Source organism: Amblyomma americanum, chromosome 11 (genome assembly GCF_052857255.1).
Source record: "Amblyomma americanum isolate KBUSLIRL-KWMA chromosome 11, ASM5285725v1, whole genome shotgun sequence".
In the NCBI taxonomy this organism is placed as follows: domain Eukaryota; kingdom Metazoa; phylum Arthropoda; class Arachnida; order Ixodida; family Ixodidae; genus Amblyomma; species Amblyomma americanum.
This window is the reverse complement of record NC_135507.1, coordinates 86,736,979-86,759,650: the sequence shown is the minus strand read 5'-3', so window position 1 is coordinate 86,759,650 and position 22,672 is coordinate 86,736,979. Positions and strand designations below refer to the sequence as shown.

Genomic DNA, 22,672 nt, shown 5'->3' with positions numbered 1-22,672 from the left:
GGCACGCGCAGACGCTCGCGAGGCAGAAGAGCGAGAAGAGAAAACAGCTCGTGATGCAGAAGAGCGCGAGGCGAAAAGAGCTCGCGAGGCAGAAGAGCGAGAAGCTAGAAGAGCCCGCGAGGCAGAAGAAAGGAGAAAAGAAGGATAGAGAACGGGAGAAGGAGTTTATTTTGTGGAAACAGGCGCATGTCGCGGGAGGATATGAGGAGATCACGGACAATGATCAGCATTCCTTAGCGGGTACAGAATCTCCTAGACCGGCCAGAGTTTGTCCAAGAAAGCTGCTGGCTCCATTCGATGACAAGAGAGATGATTTGGATGCATATCTGCAACAATTCGAGCGGATAGCTTTGGGGCAAGGCTGGGAGCGCAGTGAATGGGCCACGGCATTGAGCGTGTGTTTAGTCTGAGTAGTGCTGAATGTGTTTGGAAGGATGCCTGCTGCTGATTCCATGGACTACGAGAAAGTCAAAAAGGCACTCCTCCAAAGATTCAGGCTTACGGCAGAGGGTTTTCGTGAGAGATTTCGCAACGCGAAACCTGAGGATTCGGAAACCGCTAAGCAATTTTTCTGCAGGCTTACCAACTATTTTGATAGGTGGCTTGATATGTCAAACACAGAAAAGAGTTTTGAAGGGGTGCGTGACAAGCTGGTCACAGAGCAATTTTTAGCGTGCTGCAGCTCGAAGCTAGCGCTATTCCTGAAAGAAAGTTGTGTTCATTGGAAGAGTTCGCCGACACTGCAGACCAATTTCTCGAGGCTCAAGGGCTAAAAATTTGAGTAAGGCAAAGGAGGAAACCCAAAAGATCATAGAGACAGACGCGGCAAAACCAACAGTATATGCCGGTGCATCTAAGGCGCCAGTAAGGTGTTTTCTCTGCGGCAAGGTGGGACACCGTGTAGTTGACTGTCGGACTAGTAGCGTTGCCCAAAAGACACAGGTTGTGTGTCAAGGTTGTAAGAGGGGGGGGTCATACTCTGGATGAGCGCCGATACAGAACGCAGGACCGAGCTGCATGCGTTGTCGACTCAAGGGTAGAACTTGTAACGCCACCCGAAGTTCCACAACTGAAAGGAGAGCAAACGCCGCTGCAAAAAGGGGCAATGAGTTGAACACCCAAGTCGAAAGCAGCAATGCCGGTGGTGGTTGGGCAAATAGGGGACCATCCTATATTGGCGCTTAGAGACAGTGGAGCCAACACAGTCTTGGTTCGGAGAAACCTGGTGAAGGACGAGGATCTTACAGGGGAATCATCGGCCGTCACTCTGGTAGACAGCACAGTAAGGTACCTTCCTGAAGCCAGGATTATAGTGTCCACGCCATATTATACTGGGCAGGTAGTGGCAAAATGCGTAGACCAACCCATCTACGATCTCATCTTTGGAAACATTACGGGTGCAAGAAGTGTTGAAGACCCTGATCCCGAGTGAAGGATGCTCGACGCTGAAGAACATCGAAAGGAGGAAAGGCCCGCGACAGCTCAGACGGGTGCAGTCAGTTTCTCGTCGGCAGTGGAGACAAGAGCTCAAGCGACAGCCCGAGCAACGCAGCGTCCGCTCTCTACTCCTGTTGCGATGTGCTTGAGCGTAACGCCGGGCGAAATTGCAATTAGGCAAAAAGAAGACCCAAGCCTGAAGGCCTGCTTCGAAAGAGTCGGGGAAAAGGTGAAAAGAAAGAAATGTCGTACGTCATTCGAATATCTATTGGTAAATGGTCTTCTGCACAGGGAGTGCATATTTAGTTCAGAAAGGCGGGTCCAACAGCTGGTGTTACCATGAGATATGCGAGAGACCGTGCTACACTTAGGACATGACGCCATTATGGCCGGACACCAGGGTGTCCAAAAAACGGTGTCTGGGATCACCGAGGAGTTCTTTTGGCCGGGTGTTCAGAGTGACGTTAAGCGCTTCGTTGGCTCATGTGACGTGTGCCAGTGCACAGTCCCGAAGGGAAGAGTTGGTCCCGTAGCTCTGGGCAAGACGCCAGCCATCGACCTACCACTTCAAAGAGTGGCTGTTGGCATTGGATAAAGAATTTGTTCTTCACAGTGAAGTACCAAACAGAGTATTAGGAACCGTTCTTTTGCAAGAAGAGAATCAAACAGCTCTAGCTATCTCTGGAATGTATCTTTTTGGTTTTGTTGTTGTTGTTGTGGTGTTAATATATCTCTGGGATTTATCTTGTTGCTGTTGCTGTTGTTGGTATTATGTGATTACGCAAGGGATGTTTTGTGGACATCGACATATCTTTAAGGACTCTGTACGGACAACGGCAGTGGTGTGTTAGTGTTCTGAACACGCAGTTTGGTGTGCTGTGTTAGTGTCGTGCTCATGGTGTGTGCTGGACATCTGCGGTGTGGTGTGTGTTGGGTCCAGAATCGCCACAGAAGATTGTCGGTTGGCTGGATGGCTTGGAGATGAGGATGACGTGAGCAGTTTTTCATGGAAAAACTCTTGAGAGAGAGGGCCCTTGTCACATATATTAAGGAGCCTAAATTAAATTTTAAAGGAAAGAGTTGTGAAGAAGATGATGTGAATTAACGGAAGAATAAAGAAGAGGAAGAAGAAGCATTCGGTGTGGTGGAGGGAGATTATTGGTGGTGAAGCATTCGGTGAGGTGGAGAGAGATGATTGGTGGAGAAGAGAAGAAGACGACGAGTTGCCACCCATCCGGGTTGTGCCCCCAACGCCAACAACACCGGAATCACCTCCACGGGCGCTTTGACCTGGAGCTTGTACGACGCAGCCAGCGACGCCAGCCCAAGCGCGTCGAACGCCGCCAGCGACGCCAGCCCAATCACGTCGAACACCACCTCGACGCCGCCTACGGGATCCATACAACGCCGCAGCCGCACTGAACCAACCGTGAGCACGAACGCCGACCACGAATAGTAGAACGCTAGTAGTAGACGCTGGTAGCAGTGTGCCCGGGTCATGTATATTTATAGCCTTTGTGTTTTGTGTTAGTTTTGTTAGTTTTGTGTTCTAGTTTGTGTGTCACGTAGGGTGTATTAAATGTGCGTTTGTGTGGGTACACCCATCGCCTAGTCCATTCTTTCGGTCCGAGTGTTCTCCGGAGAGATCCGTGACACAGGGTAAATTCATCATCTTTCTTTTTCCCGAGAACAAACCGTTTTTTGGATCAGGTTTCAACGAGATTCTGCTAGAGCTTGTCCTGAAACTTTGTCGCGGCATCCACAGGCCGTATTTGCCCTTCAGAATTGTTGACCGTTGGTTCTGTCATTGCAGGCAGCGCTGAAACAGAAGCTGGCAGAAATGGAGCTCGATTTGGATTGGGTTGAGACCCTGACCATGGTGAATGGGCTGGCACCTTTGACGCCGGAGCTGTCGGAGCAGTTTGGTGACATGGAGCTGCAAAAGAACCGCAAAGGCACCGTGGTCATGGGATCCAATGAAGACCCTGTTCACCATGACTTCAAGCGCGAGATGGCCTTGTGAGTCCTTTTTATACTTCTTTTTAGCTTTGGACTTTTGATACATGGAATGGTTGTACCTGTCCTAGGTAGGCAAACTTAAAGGAATAAAGACGCCAAACATTTGATGTCTTTATTCTTTTCGCATGTGGAATTCACCTATGGCCTCTGAACGATTTACAGTGTAACTGTTCTTTAATATTCTTTTGATTTCAACTGTCGGGCTATGGCTGGGACATACAGCAGAAAATGGGATCATCTGAGGCATCCAAAAGCTGGGATATGACGGATAGTTCATTTTTTGTCTTCCTAGTTATTGGGCAGGCTGGTGTAGGAGTTGGCGTGAACTTAAAGGAAGGAAGCAACAATTGTGCTGCAGTTTTCATATGCCTTGCACGACTTCAAGGCATCGTTTGTCAGCTGAAACCGAAACTGGAACAAAATTAGATTAAAAAGTTTTAAATTATTTACGTGACTTAGGCAGATTCCATGCAATGATTGATGTCTTCGGTGTCATTCCGAAAACAGAGCACACGACAATATTTGGTGGCTTTGTGCCTGAAATGCCAACTGATGTTGTGGACAGTCTTACGGGAAGCTCTTGTGGCATAGCTTGGAACGGAACGATTTGCAAGCAGTTTGTTCAGCTCATTTCATTTTGTCCAAGAATGTTGCCTCAGTAGTAGTGTTTCAAGAGCAAAACGAAATGCGCTGTAGAAATGAATCAGGGTACTGTTTCTGGACATGTACAATAATATCTGTCGTGCTAAAACATGGCTCAGAAGGTTTTGTGACTGACCCTCTCACTTTGACCAAGTGTTTTGCCATTTCGCCTGCCGGGATATGAACTCTTGAAGACACTGGCCAAGTTACGAAGAAATCGAGAAAGCAGTCGTGCATGGTGTACACTAATATACAGAGACATTCAAAAACTTTTCATAATTTTATTAGCCAGGCTGGCTTTTGAGAAAGTTTGCATTTTGTTGATTTGCGACACAGCTAGCATGAGTCTGTACACTGTTCTTGATGAAGATTGAGCAGAGTTGTCTTTGCTTGGAATGCTGGTTATATTTTTAAGAATTTAAGTTTATTTGGTTCTTCCTGTTTGTCATTTGTGTCTTGTAAAAGTGGCAATGTCACATTTTTGGAATACTGTTTCTGTTCACTTTACCTGCTTTTCTGGTTTTTGTGGTACCCGAGTGTGAACCATCATTGGCTGTGGTCCGTGCCCTCATTTAGCTCATATTCATCAGTATTTCTTTTTTATTTACCCACAGCACCAGCTGGCATTACAGTAGGGGAGGGTGTACAAACAGAGAAAACGTGACATAAGCATTGTCAGCCACAGAACATAACATCATATCAAGAAGAAATCACAGAACAGAAAAGACAAAAATGCTCACAGCACCACAAAAGTGAAATGGTCATTGTAACATAGATAAGAAAAACACTACAGACGATCCTGAATATATCGAACAATTGTAAAACTCCCTCGGGAATCCCATGCAGAAAATTTCAAATTTCAAATTGCAAATTGCATTTAAAACCCCTATAGCAAGTCATGTGGAGATGAGGTTATAGTAAACTACAGTGGAACATCGATTATACGACTTTGAGGGGACAACGCAAAACCGTCGTATAATCCGGGCGTCGTATAATCGAGAAACAAAGGATATCGGCAGTAGTGTTCAGTCTTGCCCGAAAAACTGTTAGCAACAGCCTGAATAAGCACATGGCAAGAATCGACACCACTCTAAGGGTAGATCAAATTATTTTAGAAATGTCAACACTCAAGCATTTGTTCGGAGGAAGTGTGAGCAACTCTTTATTCTCACCTTTAAAAGAAGTCTGTGATTTTTTTCTGAACATTTGCCCAGCTGCGACGCATTAGTTTCGTCTCGAGAGTTGCAACATCTGACAGCAGGTCGCCGTCTTCGTCGTGAGCACAAACCGCCGAATGTTGTTGATGCTGCACAACACATCTGCGTAGGTAGGAATAGACACGCTAGTTTCCGTAACGTAGTCCGTGACCTCTTTGTCGTAGGCGCCTGCAGCGTCAGCAGACACTGTCCACACATACACTTCCGCTTCTCGGCCTCTTCTATTATTTAACTTTTTTCTCTCAGGGTGAATGGCTTTCGACTCCACGATATCGTGAGCCGCACTGGTCGCAGCCGAAAATACGCCAAATTTCATGCAGACCAAGAAGGAAAGCACATTATCGGAACGCTCTGTGGCACAAAGAGAAGCAGCAGCCCAAGCCGGATAGAGCAAGTGGCGGTGCATTTCAGTGCATGTGTTAGTTTCGTATCTGAAAATAAGACTTATCTGTTTCCCATTGAATTTTTAATATTTTTAGTATAACTTAGGTGGTGATAAATGTCCTTGCAGAAAACTTCCTTGACATCAGGGATTTGATCCTGCTTTTTTTTTTGTAGCTGAAATGCAGTAGTACAACATTCTTGCCCCCAGAGGGCTTGCCGTTAAAAAAAAAGAAAGAAAAAGCAGGCACAGTCCGCGGCCTTTCTTTATGCCGTGGCTATCACTGTGGTTGACGGGAGCCACCTTTACGAGCTCTTTTGCTTTCTTTTGGGGAAGATTACCGTATTTACTCGAATGTAACGCGACAACGATTGTAACGCGAGAGTCGACTATTCGGGTGTGAAAAGGGGAAAAAAAAACTACGATTGTAACGCGAGGTTGGACTTCGGCCGTGCGACAGAAAAACCGAAAGAAACCGAATGTGACGTGAGGAACCGATATCACACAGTTCTGAGGGTCAAGGACAACTTTATTGAAATACAAGCCAAACAGGCATTCCTATACACCCTCATCCTCACGGCAGTTGTCGTCGTCACTATCATCATCACAGCTTGACTCTTCTTTGTCACTAGCTGCCTCCCACAGCAGGTCGTCCTCGCTTCCATCTAGAGCATTTGAAATTGAGCATTTCTTAAATGCGCGGTAGCCCAAATCATGAGGCAGCCTGTACCAGGCTGCCTGAAACCCAGTGGGCAACGGTAGATGCGCTTGGGCATTTCAGCCTACCTGCAGATGTTGTTGATCCACTTTCAGTCCACTCCCAGTATAATTGTCGCAAGCGATCCTTGAAGGGCTTGTTCATGCAAACGTCCAGAGGCTGGAGAATGGAGGTCATGCCACCAGGTATAACAATGAGATGCGTTCGGTCACGCTGTAGCTTTTGTTTGACGCCGGGTGTCAGGTGACCTCGGAAAGAGTCCAGAACCAGTATTGGTTCCGGATGCAGCAATGCGCCTGGCCTTCGGTCCCACATGCTTTGAATCCAACCTATGACAAGATTCGAGTCCATCCAACCTCGTGACAGCGCACGATAACGTCTTTCGGGAAAGTTTCCTTCGGGATCGTCTTCCGGCAAAAAATGATGAATGTAGGGAGATTGTGGCCATCAGCCAAACATGCCACCATAACGATAATCCGATTTTTTTCGTTGCCTGTGCTTCTAAGGCGAACTTCATGCTCACCAGACTTGTGCACTGTTCTGGACATAGGCATGTCCAGATACACGGGGGTCTGGTCGGCATTGCTGATATGTCCAAGTGGCATGTTGGTAGAGCGACGAAGATTGATGACGTAGCACTGGAACTCTCGAAGTTTTGACTCGAATTCCCTGGGCAGCTTCTGGCAAATAGAAGTCGTGCATCGAAGGGAGAACCCGGCCCTTCGCATATACTTCTGCACCCAGCCTCGTGATGCCTTAAACTGGTTTTGGGTCAAACCCGTGTCCCACGCAAGCTCCTGTGCTTTGCACTGAAGCATTTCAGTGCTTACTCCAAGTAGTCGGGAACGTTGCTCGCTAATGAACTCTGCAAGGCGTCGCTCCAACTCCGGGAAGTGGCCTTTCTTGGGCCCCCGAAAGCCTTTTCGCAGGCTGTTGCAGTTAAAACAATTCCTCGCGATGTTTCCTCCATCCCCTGATCGTCGATTCGTTGACGTCCAGACGTCTTGCAGCTGCTGAATTTCCCACTTTCTCAGCAAGCAGAATAGCGTTGCGCTTGAAGCCAGCTCTATACTGAGCGCGTGAGAACGCCATTCCGGTTGAACACAGCTCGACCATTTGATAGGGGTAGGCCTAAGACTCGAAGCACGGAACGCACAACTGCACGCACTGGCACCAAACACGAGAAAGAGCGAACAAAGTGCGCTGCTCCATGCCCTGCTGCCTGTTAGTCACGTGGCCACGTTTTTGCATCAGTTGCAAGGATTAACAGACAGATGGCGGTGGGATCGCTCGCTCCTTTGCTGCCGTCTTGGCGGCGATCGCGAGCGCTCGGTGCCTCCGAGATGGCTGTCTCAATTTGCGGTCACGGAGGCCACACAACCTTGCTACAGGTTGCGAGCATTCGTCAAGAGGTGGCGCCCTCATCGCGCCAGTGACTCTAGCTGGCGTCAACTCTTGTTGGCTTGTTCTCACTGGCGTCGTTTTTTTTTTGTGATTGTGATTACGTTGCTGCTTTGTCCTAGTACAGTAGAACCCCGCTGTTACATTCCTCACTGCTGCGTTTTCCCAGCTGCTACGTCGTTTTCATCCGGTCCCGGCATATCTTCCCTAGGATCCAATGTATAAGGAACCCCGCTGTTGCGTAGTAGCTGTGAAAACGTTCCCGCATGATACGTCGAAACTTAGCACCCCGAGCACGCCTGGGCTGAAGTAGGCAACGCGCTCCAACCGCCATTTTGACTTTTGGGAGTTTCAGCCGGGCTTGGCTATGGAACTGGCTGCAAGAAGCCGCACGCCAGTTTGAGAGGCCGCCACTAGGTGGCCGTTCGTGAAAAATGCTCTCACTACCCTAGCTCTCACTTTTACGGTCGCCGCACGGTTGTTGGACGGGTCGACTCCTCTTCTATCGTGCTATCGTCGTTGTACATTAAGCCTCGTGAACGTCGAACTTGTGCTTAGATGGCGTTGCGCAAACGGAAGGCGCTTTCTGTTGAGGAAAAGCTGGACGCAATAAACGCAGTCGACAGGCAGCCAGTGCGGAAGAGAGTCGACATTGCCAAGGACCTTGGTCTCCCACCCTCAACTCTTAACAGCATCGTCTCGAAGCATGTTGAGATAGAGGGGAATGCAGCGCTCTTCGGCCCGAAAGCAAAGCAGGCTCGTGGCACCAAGTATGGAAACCTCGACGAGGCTCTTCTTACTTGGTTCAAGCAAGCTCGTGCTGCCGGTGTAACTTCAAAGGTAGCATTTTGCACGAGAAGGCGATGGACATAGCCGACAAACTGGGCATCACCGACTTTGTGTCGTCCAACGGCTGGATCGACCGTGGTGATTTCTAGCGAGCAAAAGAAACGCCAAGCCACCATTCTGGGCTTTTTTAAGTCCTAAGCGCACTCTGTGGAAATAAATTGTCTATAGTTGAAACTGCACTTTTTTCACTCATTTTCGGAGCTTTCCTCACTGTTGTGTTTTCCCGGCTCTTACGTTTTTTTTCCCTGGTCCGAAATACCGAAATACGGTATTTCGCATTCATTATCAGCTGGCTACAATGTGCCTGTGGGACAGCCTGCGTCTGCTTAGAGCTTTTTTTTTTTTCTGTGCTGTACCAGAGCCGTCGTACGAAGCGGGGTCAGCTTAAAATTGTGTCGTATAATCGAGGATTTTAATACATTGTCTCTATGGGAGTCTTGCCGGGACCAAACCGATTCCTCATAAAGTGCGGGTCATCGCATAAACAGGAGGCCATATAATCGAGGTTCCACTGTACATACTCTTCTAAGCGTGAAGTCTGAGGCACTAAGGAAAAGGCTTTTCACGGCTCTTTATGTCCAACATATTTCCTGTCACACCAGTTTACTTAGAAGAAAATGCAGTTGTAGATCCTGTAGGTATCTTTATGCTCTAGGTTTCTAGTAAATGGAAGTGTTTCAAATTAATTTTAACCTTTTAAAGAGTTTCATCAGTCTTTAGCACAACAGCAAACATTTCTAACCCTTCATTTGGTGCGAGATAGCCTTAACGACTGATACATCACAAAACCCAACAAATGAAACCAGTTTTTTGCCCACTAGTTCTGCATTTGTAGATCTTCCTGCAGTACTTATCATTGTTTGTACTTTTCTGTTATGTAGGAGATTCCTTTACTCACTGCTGTGTTCTAGAACCTGTAACGTGCTGCAAATAAGATATTAAATAATTTGCTGCTCTATGAAGGCCTTTCTCGGTGGTAGGCATCTCCATAAGCTTGTTTTCTCCTGCAGTAGTCTTGCAGGAAGAGGCACAAAGCTGCCGCCATCTTTGACATGTACCCTGAAAACATAGCTGGCCTACTAAAAGTGTGAAACCTGTTTAATTGTAACTGGAACTCATGGTACTCGCCAACTCATATCGGCATGGCATAGCAGACATCACATGTTGACTAACCCGACGTGTGTTTGGTCTGTGTAGCAGGGCCTCTTGCAAGTTTGTGCTTGATGCAAAGCCTGAGGTGGCACTCTATTTGGAGCATTGTCTCGCCTTACTGCACCAGCGACAGAACAACCTGCCTTGGTACAGTGTGAAGAAATGACATTGTAGCTGCACACCTCATCTTTTCCGCGCTCACACGCACTCACCTGAGTTATGCCGGAGCAGCCGTAAAACTTATAGTTCTCTGTCTTAAAATTAATTTTCTGTGTTCGTTTGGCATGTGCGAGTTTTGCTTAATATTTGGGTATGTTGTAATTGTGTCCATATTTGGAGACATTGCACTTTGTTTGCAAAGATTTGAAAGTTTTCATATCTCATCGACGGGTCTGGATGCAGCTCATGAATCTCTAGCGCCTTCTGTTCCCTTTGCCCTCTCTGTGAGTCCCCTCCGTTACCCTCAACGATCATCGGTCATCTCATTTTTGCATTTTACATGCCTGGCCTACTACCATTTTTTTCTCTTGATTTCGACTAGGATGTCATTTATTCACTTGCGTTCTATGACCCACTCTGCTCTTTTCCAGTCCCTTAACGTTGCCCCAATCACTTTCTCTTCCTTGGCTGGTTGTGTTGTCTGCAGTTTGATTTTTAACCTTTCTGGTATCATTTGAGTTTGGGCCCCACACATGCTCCCTGCGATTGCTGCAGCAACAGATGTGATGTACTGCTGTCACTGCAAGATCTTTGCCCTGCTGCCTTGGACGATGGCGCCTATTCTCTTCCTCGTGCAGCTACCGGCAGGCCCAGGCGGCCGTGTTGGAGGGCATCCCTCGGCTCCACCAGCTGGGTGTGGTGACCCGGCGCCCCGATGACTACTTTGCCCAGATGGCCAAGTCAGACACTCACATGACCAAGGTGCGTGAGAAGCTGCTTACCAAGAAGGTGGCTCTGGAGCGCTCCGAGAAGGCCCGCAAGCTGCGCGAGCTCAAGAAGTTCGGCAAGAAGGTGAGTGTCTTCGTCTTATCTCTTTACCCTGTCCTCTGATTTGGGCTTGGGTGGCTAGTTGCAGCTCTTACAGGCTCTTGAATGAACTGCAAGTTTACTTCTTAGAAACATTTGATTCCTTTCGTTGAATTCAGGAGTTGGGCCTCTTGCAATGCACCTTTTAAGCTCGTCGGCTTCCACAAGTTGATGTGCGCCGTATTGCTTGGTTTGGATGCGCCCGATCTCCATTGCTAAATTTAGTGTGCATGGTGGCATCCTCTAGTGGCACTTAAGGAGCTCGTCAGGGGTACCATTGGGGCCGGTGCCACTGGTCTGGCAGCGTGTGCAGCTGTGCTACAGTGTCTATACCGGATATGGCCAAACTGTGGCTCCTCGCGAGTCCATATGTTGCGTGCAGTGCTCTGCCAACTGAGCTACGGCAGTAGCTCTCCAGTCTTCTACGCTCAGTTGTAGTTGTGTTGTTTGTACGCTAACCCTGAAAGTTTGTACCAGCACCGCGCCTGACCTTAGCGGTGGATGTGGGATGTTTTGTTATATACCGTAGGGTGTCGTGTAGAACATGCAGAGAGGGCGACAGCTGTTCAAGAATCTTCTTATGCTACCCATGGCATCAAGGCCACCAGAACCTGAGTCCCTTTGGGCAGCAGTGGGGCATATGTGTCCCACTTCCATTGCTGGCAAACAGAAAGCAGTGAACCTGGATGTTTTGTGCAGAATACTACCGTACTACGAAACAAGTTATTAAGCATGTTTTTATACTTTGCTGTTCTTACAAGCGCGGCTGTGCAATTTGACGAGACCCGTCTTGGAGGGGGAAAAAAAAGATAGAAAAATTGTTAAGCTTTTGAGCCTTTTCCATCAGTAAACTGCCTTGTAATACTTCTTGAAGCAATGTCTAATTCTGTTGCGAGTTTGCTTATGCGTCGATAAGATAGTACGACATTTGAGGTCTTCTTACGACATATGTTTTTTTCCACAAAACCAGTGGTCGAAATGCATTGAAAGTAGGGGTGTGCAAATATTCGAAATTTTGAATACGAATCGAATATCTTTGATTCGATTCGTATTCGAGAAATTGATATTCGAGAATCTCTGATTATTCGAAAATTCCCGAATACTCACGAGCGATCGTATACTGCGCAGACTTTCATAAAAGTGACCGTGGCAAAACCACAATATCGGGGCATATTAGCCAATGATCCAGTTAAAAATTCCAGGAAAACGATACAGAGGTCCTATTCCCTTCCTTTTCCGTCGTTTATCACGTGGTCCGATCGCATTCCGACGCCACTAGGCTTGACCTCATGCGAAATTCCGCATGTGGCCTTTCCCACATATCACCCGTGCTGCGAACAAGATGGCCGACGGCCCACTTCGAACAATCGCAATGCGAAATCGCGCTTTTTTTAATCCTGCCGTAATACTTTGCACATTTAATGTCCAGATCCGAAGAATGCATCCTGTCGCCTTCATAACTCTCTCGAGCGTGACCTCTACCATCCCGTTTTGTAAACTACGCTATGCGGGAAAGCCTACTTGCGGAATTTCGCGGGAGCCTCCTGAAGGGGCGTGTCGAGTTCTTACAATAGGGCAAGCGATCCTGTAAAAATCTCGCTTATTGCATGGTGCATTGTAACCCACGCACCTCTTCAGTAGCTGTAACGGCAGGCGTTACAACAATCGAAAGGCTCCTGTCGCTAGGTCAAAAAATAGCCCGGCCACGTAGTTTTGGTTTCTGAGCTTCGCCACTGCCGTGCGGCAACTGCAACTGTCAGCCCACGCATTCGCCGGTAGTCCAATCCCAGCTCCGCGCGGCTTTTGGACGCCGACTGGCGCGTCGCAGGTGATTTATTTTTCCTTTTTAGAAGCCGTCTCGCCGTTCCGATGCTAGTGTGTGTTTCCCGGCTCTTGCTTCCATTTGCGTTGTTCTCTAAGGCTCGTCACGGGCTTACAGGTGTTAGCGCGATGGAGCTGCCTCCTAAGGCCTTACTGTATCTTCGCATTTTCGGCAGGTTTTTTTCGGGGGGCACGGGGAAGTTTATAAACCTAGGCCTCCGGATAAAGCGGGCATTTCTTCCGGTCCCTTGAACTCCGAATGAAGGAGGTTTTACTAGTCATCATGCTATTTTTTGTTGCCAGTCTTGTTATTTTATGGATTTTGTTTTGTGTGACCTCATTACAGTTTGGATACTGTTATCCAGTGATACATAACCAACTCGCCCAGCAACTGGTTTTGGTTTTGGATACTGTAATGCTGTCTCATGAATAGTCTACATTTCTGTGCACATGTTTTTGTATACGGTACTGAGACAGTCTAGTTTTGTTTATTTTCGTTGCAAATAACATACATTATATTAAAAAAATAAGGGCAACAACATTTGCTTGTTTATCATCTTGATATTTTTTTTGTACTGAACAGATATTCAATATTTGATTCGATATTCGAAGCCGTTTTTTCTTCTTATTCGTATTCGATTCGTATTGGGAAATTTCAATATTTGCATACCCCTAATTGAAAGTGATGTCATTGAATTCTGAGAGCCATTTTGAGTGACATTTTGCAATTTGTATGAATGTGTGACATGTATACAGCTTGCGCATTATACAGTAAAACCTCGGTAATTCGAAATCGCTTAATTCGAACTGACGGCTGGGTCCCGGCAAAACCCTGTGTATTTCAATGGGTCAAAACTCCCGATAATTCGAATATGCCGGTATCCACGTCGGTTAATTCGAACTAGGCGCCGATGGCTGGCATTGCTTCTCGCATATAGAAGTCACCTCGTAGCAAATACAATGCGCTGAAAATTTTTAAAAAATGCAGAATGATGAGAAAAAAAAAAAGCCAGCACGCACGAGGTGAGACGTGAATTTCGTTGCCCGAACCAACCCTCCGGTGCATGCCGTAGCAGGTTTTCGCTGCCGGAGCGTCGAAGCATTGGCTTGTCTATTTTTGGCTGACGCGTGGTCACGCGGGTAGCCACCCTACCGCGGGCGCCGCCTATGCTCCGGCCACGGTGGCTCCGGCGCAAGCTGTTGCAGGTTTCCGCTGCGCCGAGGCGGTCGTGACCATTGGAGACGCACGCGACCATGGAGGAAGGAAGTACTCGGGAGAGGCGGTTACGTCACATTTTTTTGAAGCCGCGCTTTTTTTCTGATGGAAATAAATGTTTCAATCAAGCGGGCCTCCCCTCCCCGTTCCCCCGCTTCCCTCTACTTGGCCGCCGTCCCAGCGCTCCTGCCCATGCAGCAGACGACGCCGCTGCGCCCAGCGTTCTATTGGCTGCGCCGTCGGCTAAACTCTCCCAGTAGCCCTTGCGAGAACGCGTGACTTCCGGTACCCTTTTATTGTGCAGCTCGGGAAGCGAAGACTCTTTCCTTTCCTTCATCCTGCACGCAGCACCCGGCCCCTCTTGCGCCTAGTCTTTGTTGCCGCGGTGTCTAGCGAAGTTTGTGTTGCGTGATATTCCTCGTTTGTTTGGTATCTCGCTGGTGACGTCTCATCGACTGTGGCAATCATGGCAAACCGAGGAAAGTACTCCGCAAAGGATTTGAAGACGAAGGTGGAGATATTACAGGAGGTCGAACGTGGTCTCCTAACAAAGACAGCGATCGCAGAGAAGTTTGCAGTCAAGAAAAGCACGCTGTCCACATACCTCAAGAACAAGGACTCGATCTTCAATGCGTATCAAAAGGAGATGGAGCCCTCGCGGAAACGACTAAGAACATCGGCTCATCCAGAGATGGAGGATGCTGTAATGGCATGGATTAAGGACGTTCGCAGCAGGAACATTCCGCTAAGTGGACCAATAATTGCCGCAAAAGCAGCGGACTTCGCCAGCCACATGGGCATAAGTGACTTCAGCGCGTCGGAAGGCTGGTTGTCGCGTTTCAAGGCTCGTCACGGACTTAAGTTTAAAAGCGTTTGTGGAGAGGCAGCCGCAGTCGATGAAGAAACGTGTCAAAATTGGATCTCAGGTCAACTAAAGGACTACCTTGCCGATTACTCGCTCAGCGATGTGTTCAATGCAGATGAAACCGCGCTTTATTTTAAGTTGCTGCCGAACAAGACTGTCAGTTACAAAGGCGACGCGTGTTCAGGCGGGAAGAGAAGCAAGGAAAGAGTGACGGTGTTGGTGTGCGCAAACGCGACTGGCACGGAACGGTGCCGCTTGCTAGTTATAGGCAAAGCAGTGAAGCCTCGCTGCTTTAAAGGGCTAAAAACTCTCCTTGTTGATTATACTTTCAACAGAAAGTCGTGGATGACGCGAGCAATTTTCACGGATTGGCTGCGCACACTCGACAGGAAGTTCGCGGCACAGAACAGGAATGTTCTGTTGTTCGTCGACAACTGTTCAGCCCATTGCGACATCAGCGGACTGAAGGCGATCCGTCTGGCATTTCTGCCGAAAAACACTACGGCTGTGCTGCAGCCTATGGACCTTTGGGTTATTAAAAACCTCAAAACACTGTACAAGCGCCACCTCCTAGAGCGGATTCTTGTGTGTATGGACAGCGGCAAATCGTACGACGTCAATCTCCTCGGAGCCTGCCACATGCTGGCAACATCGTGGAATGCTGTCAAGGCGGACGCAGTCGCGAACTGTTACCGAAAGTGCGGCTTCATTGAAGGCCCAGAAGCCTGCAGCACGGCAGAGCTGGATGCTCAGTGTGATGACTCCGTCGCGCTGCACCCTGCCTACGCTGCTTTATCGGAGGGTGTTGACTTCCAGAGCTTCGTAGACGTTGACAGCGGCGTGGAGACATCGGGGCCGTTAAGCGATGCCGAGATTATTGAAGCAGCCTGCGGTGACCAGATGCCGCACAACTCGGGCGCGGCGAGCACAGCTGACAGCGACGACGAGTCCGACGGAGGCGACGATCCATTGCCACCCCCGAGTGCATGTGAAACAGCGTCAGCACTCGATCTGGCTGCGTGCTACTTCTCCGCCGATGATAATTCGGACGCTGCGTTGGAGCTGTTGGGCAAGTTGCAGACGATGCTTGTCGAGTCACGGCAAAGAAAACGAAAACAAATGCGCATTACCGATTATTTTTCTCTTTGATATGCTTTGCCAATCTACTGTTAATAAACATGTTTTTGAAGCATAGTGTCATATTTAATCATTAAGCTTGCTGCTTACGCGAATGCATTTTGATGTTAGCTCCAACCGCATAAACAAATTAACTTTATTTCCTTCGAAATTCGGGCTCTATGATTTTAATTCGCGCAATCGCCCGCCGCAAATGTGTAGTAGCGCGTAGTAAGAGATAACGATCTCAGATATACCTGTTTTAGCTTCGGCCCGTGCTGCCGGGCGTGATGGCCGCTTTTTTTTAGCGCCCGCTCGTTAATTCAAACTCCGCTTAATTCGAACAATTTTCCGGTCCCCCTCGAGTTCGAATTAACGAGGTTTTACTGTAAAGGGTCAAGCTGATGAGCAGGCAAGGGTAGGTAATTGGAGGGCTTCTTACAACATAAATATGAACAAAGTCAAAGTATTTTGTGCTGCTGGTGAACAGTCCCCAGGGGCGGGCTACACGCAACAGAAATATACGTTTGAAAGTAGAAGGTTGGGCAGCTGGTGCTGTCACTCAGTTGGCAAAGCACAATATGGGACATGATACAATTGTGGATTCGGATCTCATCATTGGCATATGATTGTCTTGTCTTCTACATTCTGTTAGTTTACCTCGATTTATTTATTTATTTATTTATTAATTGATACTGTCAGCCGTAAGGCCGTTACAGGGTGGATGCATACAATTGAATACGTACACACAGCCACAAGTACACAAAGCCACAAGTACAAAATTTATACAACTTAAAATCATAAATTATTTTGCCAGCAGATAAAGCCACAAGTGCCTGATGTAGGTTAATGTTCAAAATAATACACTCAGTTTCAGACCACCGAGGATCGGAACCGCAGGTGAAGAACATAATGATTGACAGCAAAGACAAATGGCTTCTATAGGCTTAAATAACGGGACAGATAAGTTTCAAATTGGTGTAGATTGTCTGCTTGTAAAAGGTCCTGGGGCAAGGAATTCCATTCATCTATGGTTCTGGGGAAGAAGGAGTATTTAAATGAATTGATCCTGGCCGTCATGGGTGTGACCTGATCTTTGTGAGAAGATCTCACAGCTCTAGAGGAACGTTGTGTCATGTAAACGCTTATGTTCAAGTTGAAGTGGTTAGTATATAGCAGATAAAACATTTTCAGCCTGGCAACTTTCCTTCGCTTTGAAAGTTGAGGCAAGTTTAGTTCATGAAGCATGTCAGTCACTGAATCTGTAGATCTATATTTGGACAGAATGAATCGAGCCGCCCTTCGCTGAACTTTTTCTATCCTGTCAATTTGGTTTTTCTGATGTGGATCCCATATTACGCTTGCATATTCCAGTGTCGGTCGTACCAGTGTGAGATAAGCTGTTAGTTTTGCTTTTGTGGAAGCAAGCTTCAGTTTTCTTCTTATGAACCACAATTTTGTTTCGGCCTTTGAGCATATGTTATTGATGTGTGTATGCCAGTTTAGATTTGAAGTTATAGTGACGCCTAGATATCTGAAATGGTCGACTCGAGTTATATAGTGCCCGTTTATTTCATAATCAAAAGAAAATATATTTTTCGTTTTATTGGAAATTGTAAGAAATGAAGTTTTTGCATAATTGATTTCCATTCTGGATAATGTGCACCATTGGTTGATAGTGCTCAATGCCGAATTTAATAGTAACTGGTCTTCTTGGTTTGAAATGACAGAGTAAATTAAACAATCATCCGCAAAAAGCCGCACTTTAACAGGGGGCGGAATAGATACTGCAATATCATTGACGTAGCATAAAAATAACAAGGGACCAAGCACAGACCCCTGAGGGACTCCCGAGGGCACTCCCAGGACGTCTGATTTGGCGCCATCTAATTCCACGAACTGGGTTCTGTTAGTTAGATAAGCCTGTATCCACCGTACAATATTTGTGTTTATGCCAAGTTCGAACAGCCTATCAATAAGTTCATCATGTGGGACACGGTCAAATGCTTTAGACATGTCCAGGCAAACTGCATCCACTTGATCCCTGTTGTTCATTGCTTCAGAAAAATCATGTACCGTTTCCACTAGCTGGGCAACAGTAGATAACCTCCGTCTGAAACCATGCTGATTGGGATTTAGCTTGTTGTTGCCCTCTAGATAGTCGGATAAGCAGTTTGCCAAGACATGCTCAAGTATTTTGCAACAGGCACAAGTGATAGAAATGGGTCTGTAATTATCGGGAATGTGCTTGTTTCCAGATTTATGTATTGGTACAACCCTAGCCTGGAGCCAATCTTTTGGTAAAGAATGCTGCTCCAGAGATGCCTTAAATATGATTAGTAAATATTTAGATACCCATTCCGCATATCGTCTAAGAAACTCATTAGGAATAGTATCAGGACCAGAAGACTTTTTCGTGTCTAAATTAAGTAGGAGGGAAAATATACCTTGCTCAGACAAAGTGACATCTGCCATGTCTGATGGCGGTATGCACTTTTCGCTACTAGAGTTCTCAGGCGGAGATATAGGGTGGCTGAACACAGAATGAAAATAAGTATTGCACCTGTTAGCAATTTCTGCTTGATCAGTAATAACATGACCATCCACTTCAATAAACCTCATTTGTTCATATGAGGGTGAAAGGTGACGCCAAAAACGCTGTGGGGAAGTCTTCATAAATTCTGTTAGCTTTTCAGAAAAGTATTGTTCTTTCGCTGTCATCAACATCTGTTTAAGCATCAAGGAAAGGCGCGAAGTTTCATTTTGATTCTTTTCTCGATTGCGTTTTCTACGTTTTATCTTGCGTTTTAGTTGGATAATTTTACGACTTATCCAAGGATTATGCTTTCTGACAGTTTTAATTCGATGGGGAACGAAATTTTTCAGACAAAAGTTGACAATGCGTTTAAACTTTGTCCACAATGTGTTGACGTCATCCTGCACATCAAATGAGCCCAAAGACATTTCCAAATAGTCTAAAATGCTTTCATCCTCAGCTCTTGAAAAGTCTTTAACAAAAATAGTCCGCCTTTTTTCAGGTTTTGGTGGTATAAGTTGATTTAGGGTGACTAAGACAAGCTTATGATCAGAAAGCCCTTCCTGGATAGACACTTCATATTCGGTTATTTTACTACTTATAAAAACCAAGTCCAATATTGATTCCCTAGTTGCTCCTATCCTTGTTGCTTGTTTAACAATTTGTGTTAGATCATTATTAAAAGCGATGTCTAGCAAGGCATCACAGTGTTTAGCATCAGTTGTATCTATGTCTAGCGACTCCCAACGCACGTGCGGCAAATTGAAATCACCTGCAATGATTACTCTTGCATTCGCAGATACATTACTTGAAAGATAGTCTTGCAACGACTCAAGAAATATGACAGGGGCGTTAGGGGGCCTATAAACCGCTGCAATGACACAGAAAGAAACGCCAAGTTTTAGCCTGCACCAGATGCTCTCTGTGTTGGGGCAATCTTTCATGGGAACAAATTCAATTCCTTCTTTAAAAATAAGGGCTACACCACCACCATGTGAAGCACGATCCTTCCGAATCATTCTATATGTAGGCGGTATAATCTCACTGTCAGCAATTTCAGGACGCAACCACGTTTCTGTAACTGCAATGACATCTGGCTGATGAATCATGATAATGTGTTCGAGTTCAGCGGTTTTATTCTGGAGGCTGCGCGCATTGATATTTATCAGTACAAAATTCCTTTCTTCCGTCTCACACTGTCACGTTGTTTCACTATCAGTTACGAGCGGCCGTTCTGCCTTCGTAAGGCAGTTCTTTTCGTCATCCCAGAAAAAAGCTTCTTTGTCAATGAAAATCCTGTCGCGTTCGAGTCGAACCTTTGCGCCATTGTTCTTTTCATGTTTAGCACTATCCCATAGTTTCTTACGCTTTTGCAAAGTTGCCTGAGAATAATCATGTGATAACGAAAATTTGCTGCCCTTTAATTTCTGGCAGTTATCAAATAATTTCATCTTTTCGTTGTAGCCAAAAAGTCTAAGTATCACTGGACGCGCCTTGTCCGTGCGCTTCTTTCCAAGTCTGTGTATCCGCTCCACTGTGTTAACTTCAACTCCAAGGCGTTCATGGAAAACATCATGCAACACTTTCTTCTTGAGATCATCAGTGGTTTCGATTTCTGTTTCGGCTATGCCAAACACAAGAACGTTATTTCGGCGACTTCTATCTTCCAGCTCAATTATTTTCTGTTGCTGTGAACGGATAGTGGCTCCCATGCTCTGTATCAACGAGTCTAGTCGTTCTTCATTTTTATGTACATTCACTATAGTATTTTCAATCTCATGGATCTTTGCACTGACTTTTTCTAGTTGTTTAGAAAGAGTACTCTGATTTTCTTTAATTTCCTTGACATTTTCCATTAGAGTTTTCTGCCCTTTCATGAGTTTACTAAACATTTGCTCGACAGTTTCTGGCCCAGGGTTTAGTTCAACATCTCCGGAAAGCATCAACAACATTGAAATACACTCCAGCACAACATCAGCACACACTGCGGGGCACGGCAGAACAATAATGAACCTATCATCACTTCTAAAACATTTTACATGCTTACTAACCTGTAAAAACAGGATAAACGGTTCAGATGGCTTCATTCTGGAGGCTTCACCGTGCCCACAGTACGGCTCGATGTCGACTGAGCTTAAGTAGCTGGTGCTGTCCGTAGTGATTGCCGCAGTAGCCGTCGAAGGGAACACGTGCGCAGGTCCGTCCCAGGTGGCAGCTTTCCACACAGGTAGCAGCAAAAGATTATCTTCAAAGCTTGTAGCGACAAAGCACGTACTCGAGGCGTGATCCAAAGTTGAAGCACGGCACAGGAAAACCTGTAAAAACAGGATAAACGGTTCAGATGGCTTCATTCTGGAGGCTTCGCCGTGCCCACAGTACGGCTCGATGTCGACTGAGCTTAAGTAGCTGGTGCTGTCCGTAGTGATTGCCGCAGTAGCCGTCGAAGGGAACACGTGCGCAGGTCCGTCCCAGGTGGCAGCTTTCCACACAGGTAGCAGCAAAAGATTATCTTCAAAGCTTGTAGCGACAAAGCACGTACTCGAGGCGTGATCCAAAGTTGAAGCACGGCACAGGAAAACCTGTAAAAACAGGATAAACGGTTCAGATGGCTTCATTCTGGAGGCTTCGCCGTGCCCACAGTACGGCTCGATGTCGACTGAGCTTAAGTAGCTGGTGCTGTCCGTAGTGATTGCCGCAGTAGCCGTCGAAGGGAACACGTGCGCAGGTCCGTCCCAGGTGGCAGCTTTCCACACAGGTAGCAGCAAAAGATTATCTTCAAAGCTTGTAGCGACAAAGCACGTACTCGAGGCGTGATCCAAAGTTGAAGCACGGCACAGGAAAACCTGTAAAAACAGGATAAACGGTTCAGATGGCTTCATTCTGGAGGCTTCGCCGTGCCCACAGTACGGCTCGATGTCGACTGAGCTTAAGTAGCTGGTGCTGTCCGTAGTGATTGCCGCAGTAGCCGTCGAAGGGAACACGTGCGCAGGTCCGTCCCAGGTGGCAGCTTTCCACACAGGTAGCAGCAAAAGATTATCTTCAAAGCTTGTAGCGACAAAGCACGTACTCAAGGCGTGATCCAAAGTTGAAGCACGGCACAGGAAAACCTGTAAAAACAGGATAAACGGTTCAGATGGCTTCATTCTGGAGGCTTCGCCAGTTTGATCGGCACCATTTCTTTAAAAAATCCTATTTGTTTTCTCTTGTTTCATTAACACTTGACCTCTTAATAGTTATGTCGTTATGCGCTCTTCATTGCCTCACTATTTTGTACTTGGTATTTCTCACCACGGAAGTTTGTTGTTTGTTGGAGCTAATGTTGTTTGATTGTTGTGCAGGTGCAAGTGGAAGTGATGCAGCAGCGGCAGAAAGAAAAGAGAGAGATGATGGAGAACCTCAAGAAGTTCAAGAAAGGCAAGCACTCTCTCTTTTTAATGCATTGTCTTTTCCACCGTACACCTCGTCTTCTCAGTCATGTCTGGACACATTCTGTAAAGGGTACCAGACCGTGGTTGGCTCCTTCTCTTATGTCTGTTGCAAGATGATAAGCGGGCTTATGCAAACAATTTTAGTGCCTGCAAAAAAATTAGCTCTGCTCTGAGAAATGCCTGCATCCCCGAGTTTTGAGCATTAACACGGGCTGGTGCTTACAGTGTAAAGTGCTGACGTACCTGGCCAGTTTCAAGTGTGCTTCTTAAAAACTGTTTAAAAACATACCATGTAGTCAAGCCAACCTACACTGACCCCATCGATAATGAGCATTAATTCAGTGTGAATGAAGGCGATAGGTCTGTTGCAGTGCGTGTTAGAGCTGTAGCACTGAGTTCCGGATAGAATTAATGTTCGTGATTTGGGACTCTGTTACCTTAGACGCATAAGTGCCGCAAACTTTCCAACCGAAGGGGCCTCTACTTTCCTCTTGAGGCTCACCTGTGTGCTTAAGTAGCCTTGTGGCATAGAAAAAAAAAAGCGTGGTAGCGTGCGTGTTCATGGGTAGACTATGTTACCTCTTCTGTTCCTCCCCATCAGCCACAACACCCTGTGTTTCTTATTCCAGCAGGTCATACTTAGGGAAAGTGTTTTTCATGTAGCATCGTCCAAAACAGCTTACTTGGCGAAATTTTTTTCGCGTAGTATTTGTGCAAACCTTGCCAAAGCTGCCGTCCTAGGTGCAGCAGCAGCTCAAAACAGACAGGCATGGGCCAAACGAGAAGCTCCAGCCTGAAACTGGAACAACTAGCCCACTTATATCTTGAAACGAGTGTCCCCTGCCTC

The 22,672-nt window shown here is 46.7% G+C and overlaps 1 protein-coding gene across 1 annotated transcript in view; it reads left to right on the top strand.

Moving 5' to 3' along the window:
- The window catches only part of LOC144110752 (putative rRNA-processing protein EBP2), a 60,293-nt gene that overhangs the window by 5,097 nt on the left and 32,524 nt on the right, over positions 1-22,672 (top strand). Inside the window, exons 3-5 of the mRNA XM_077643826.1 lie at positions 3,251-3,456; positions 10,615-10,828; positions 21,736-21,811. Coding sequence (XP_077499952.1) covers positions 3,251-3,456; positions 10,615-10,828; positions 21,736-21,811 — 496 coding nt within the window. The remainder of the gene's footprint in view (positions 1-3,250; positions 3,457-10,614; positions 10,829-21,735; positions 21,812-22,672) is intronic.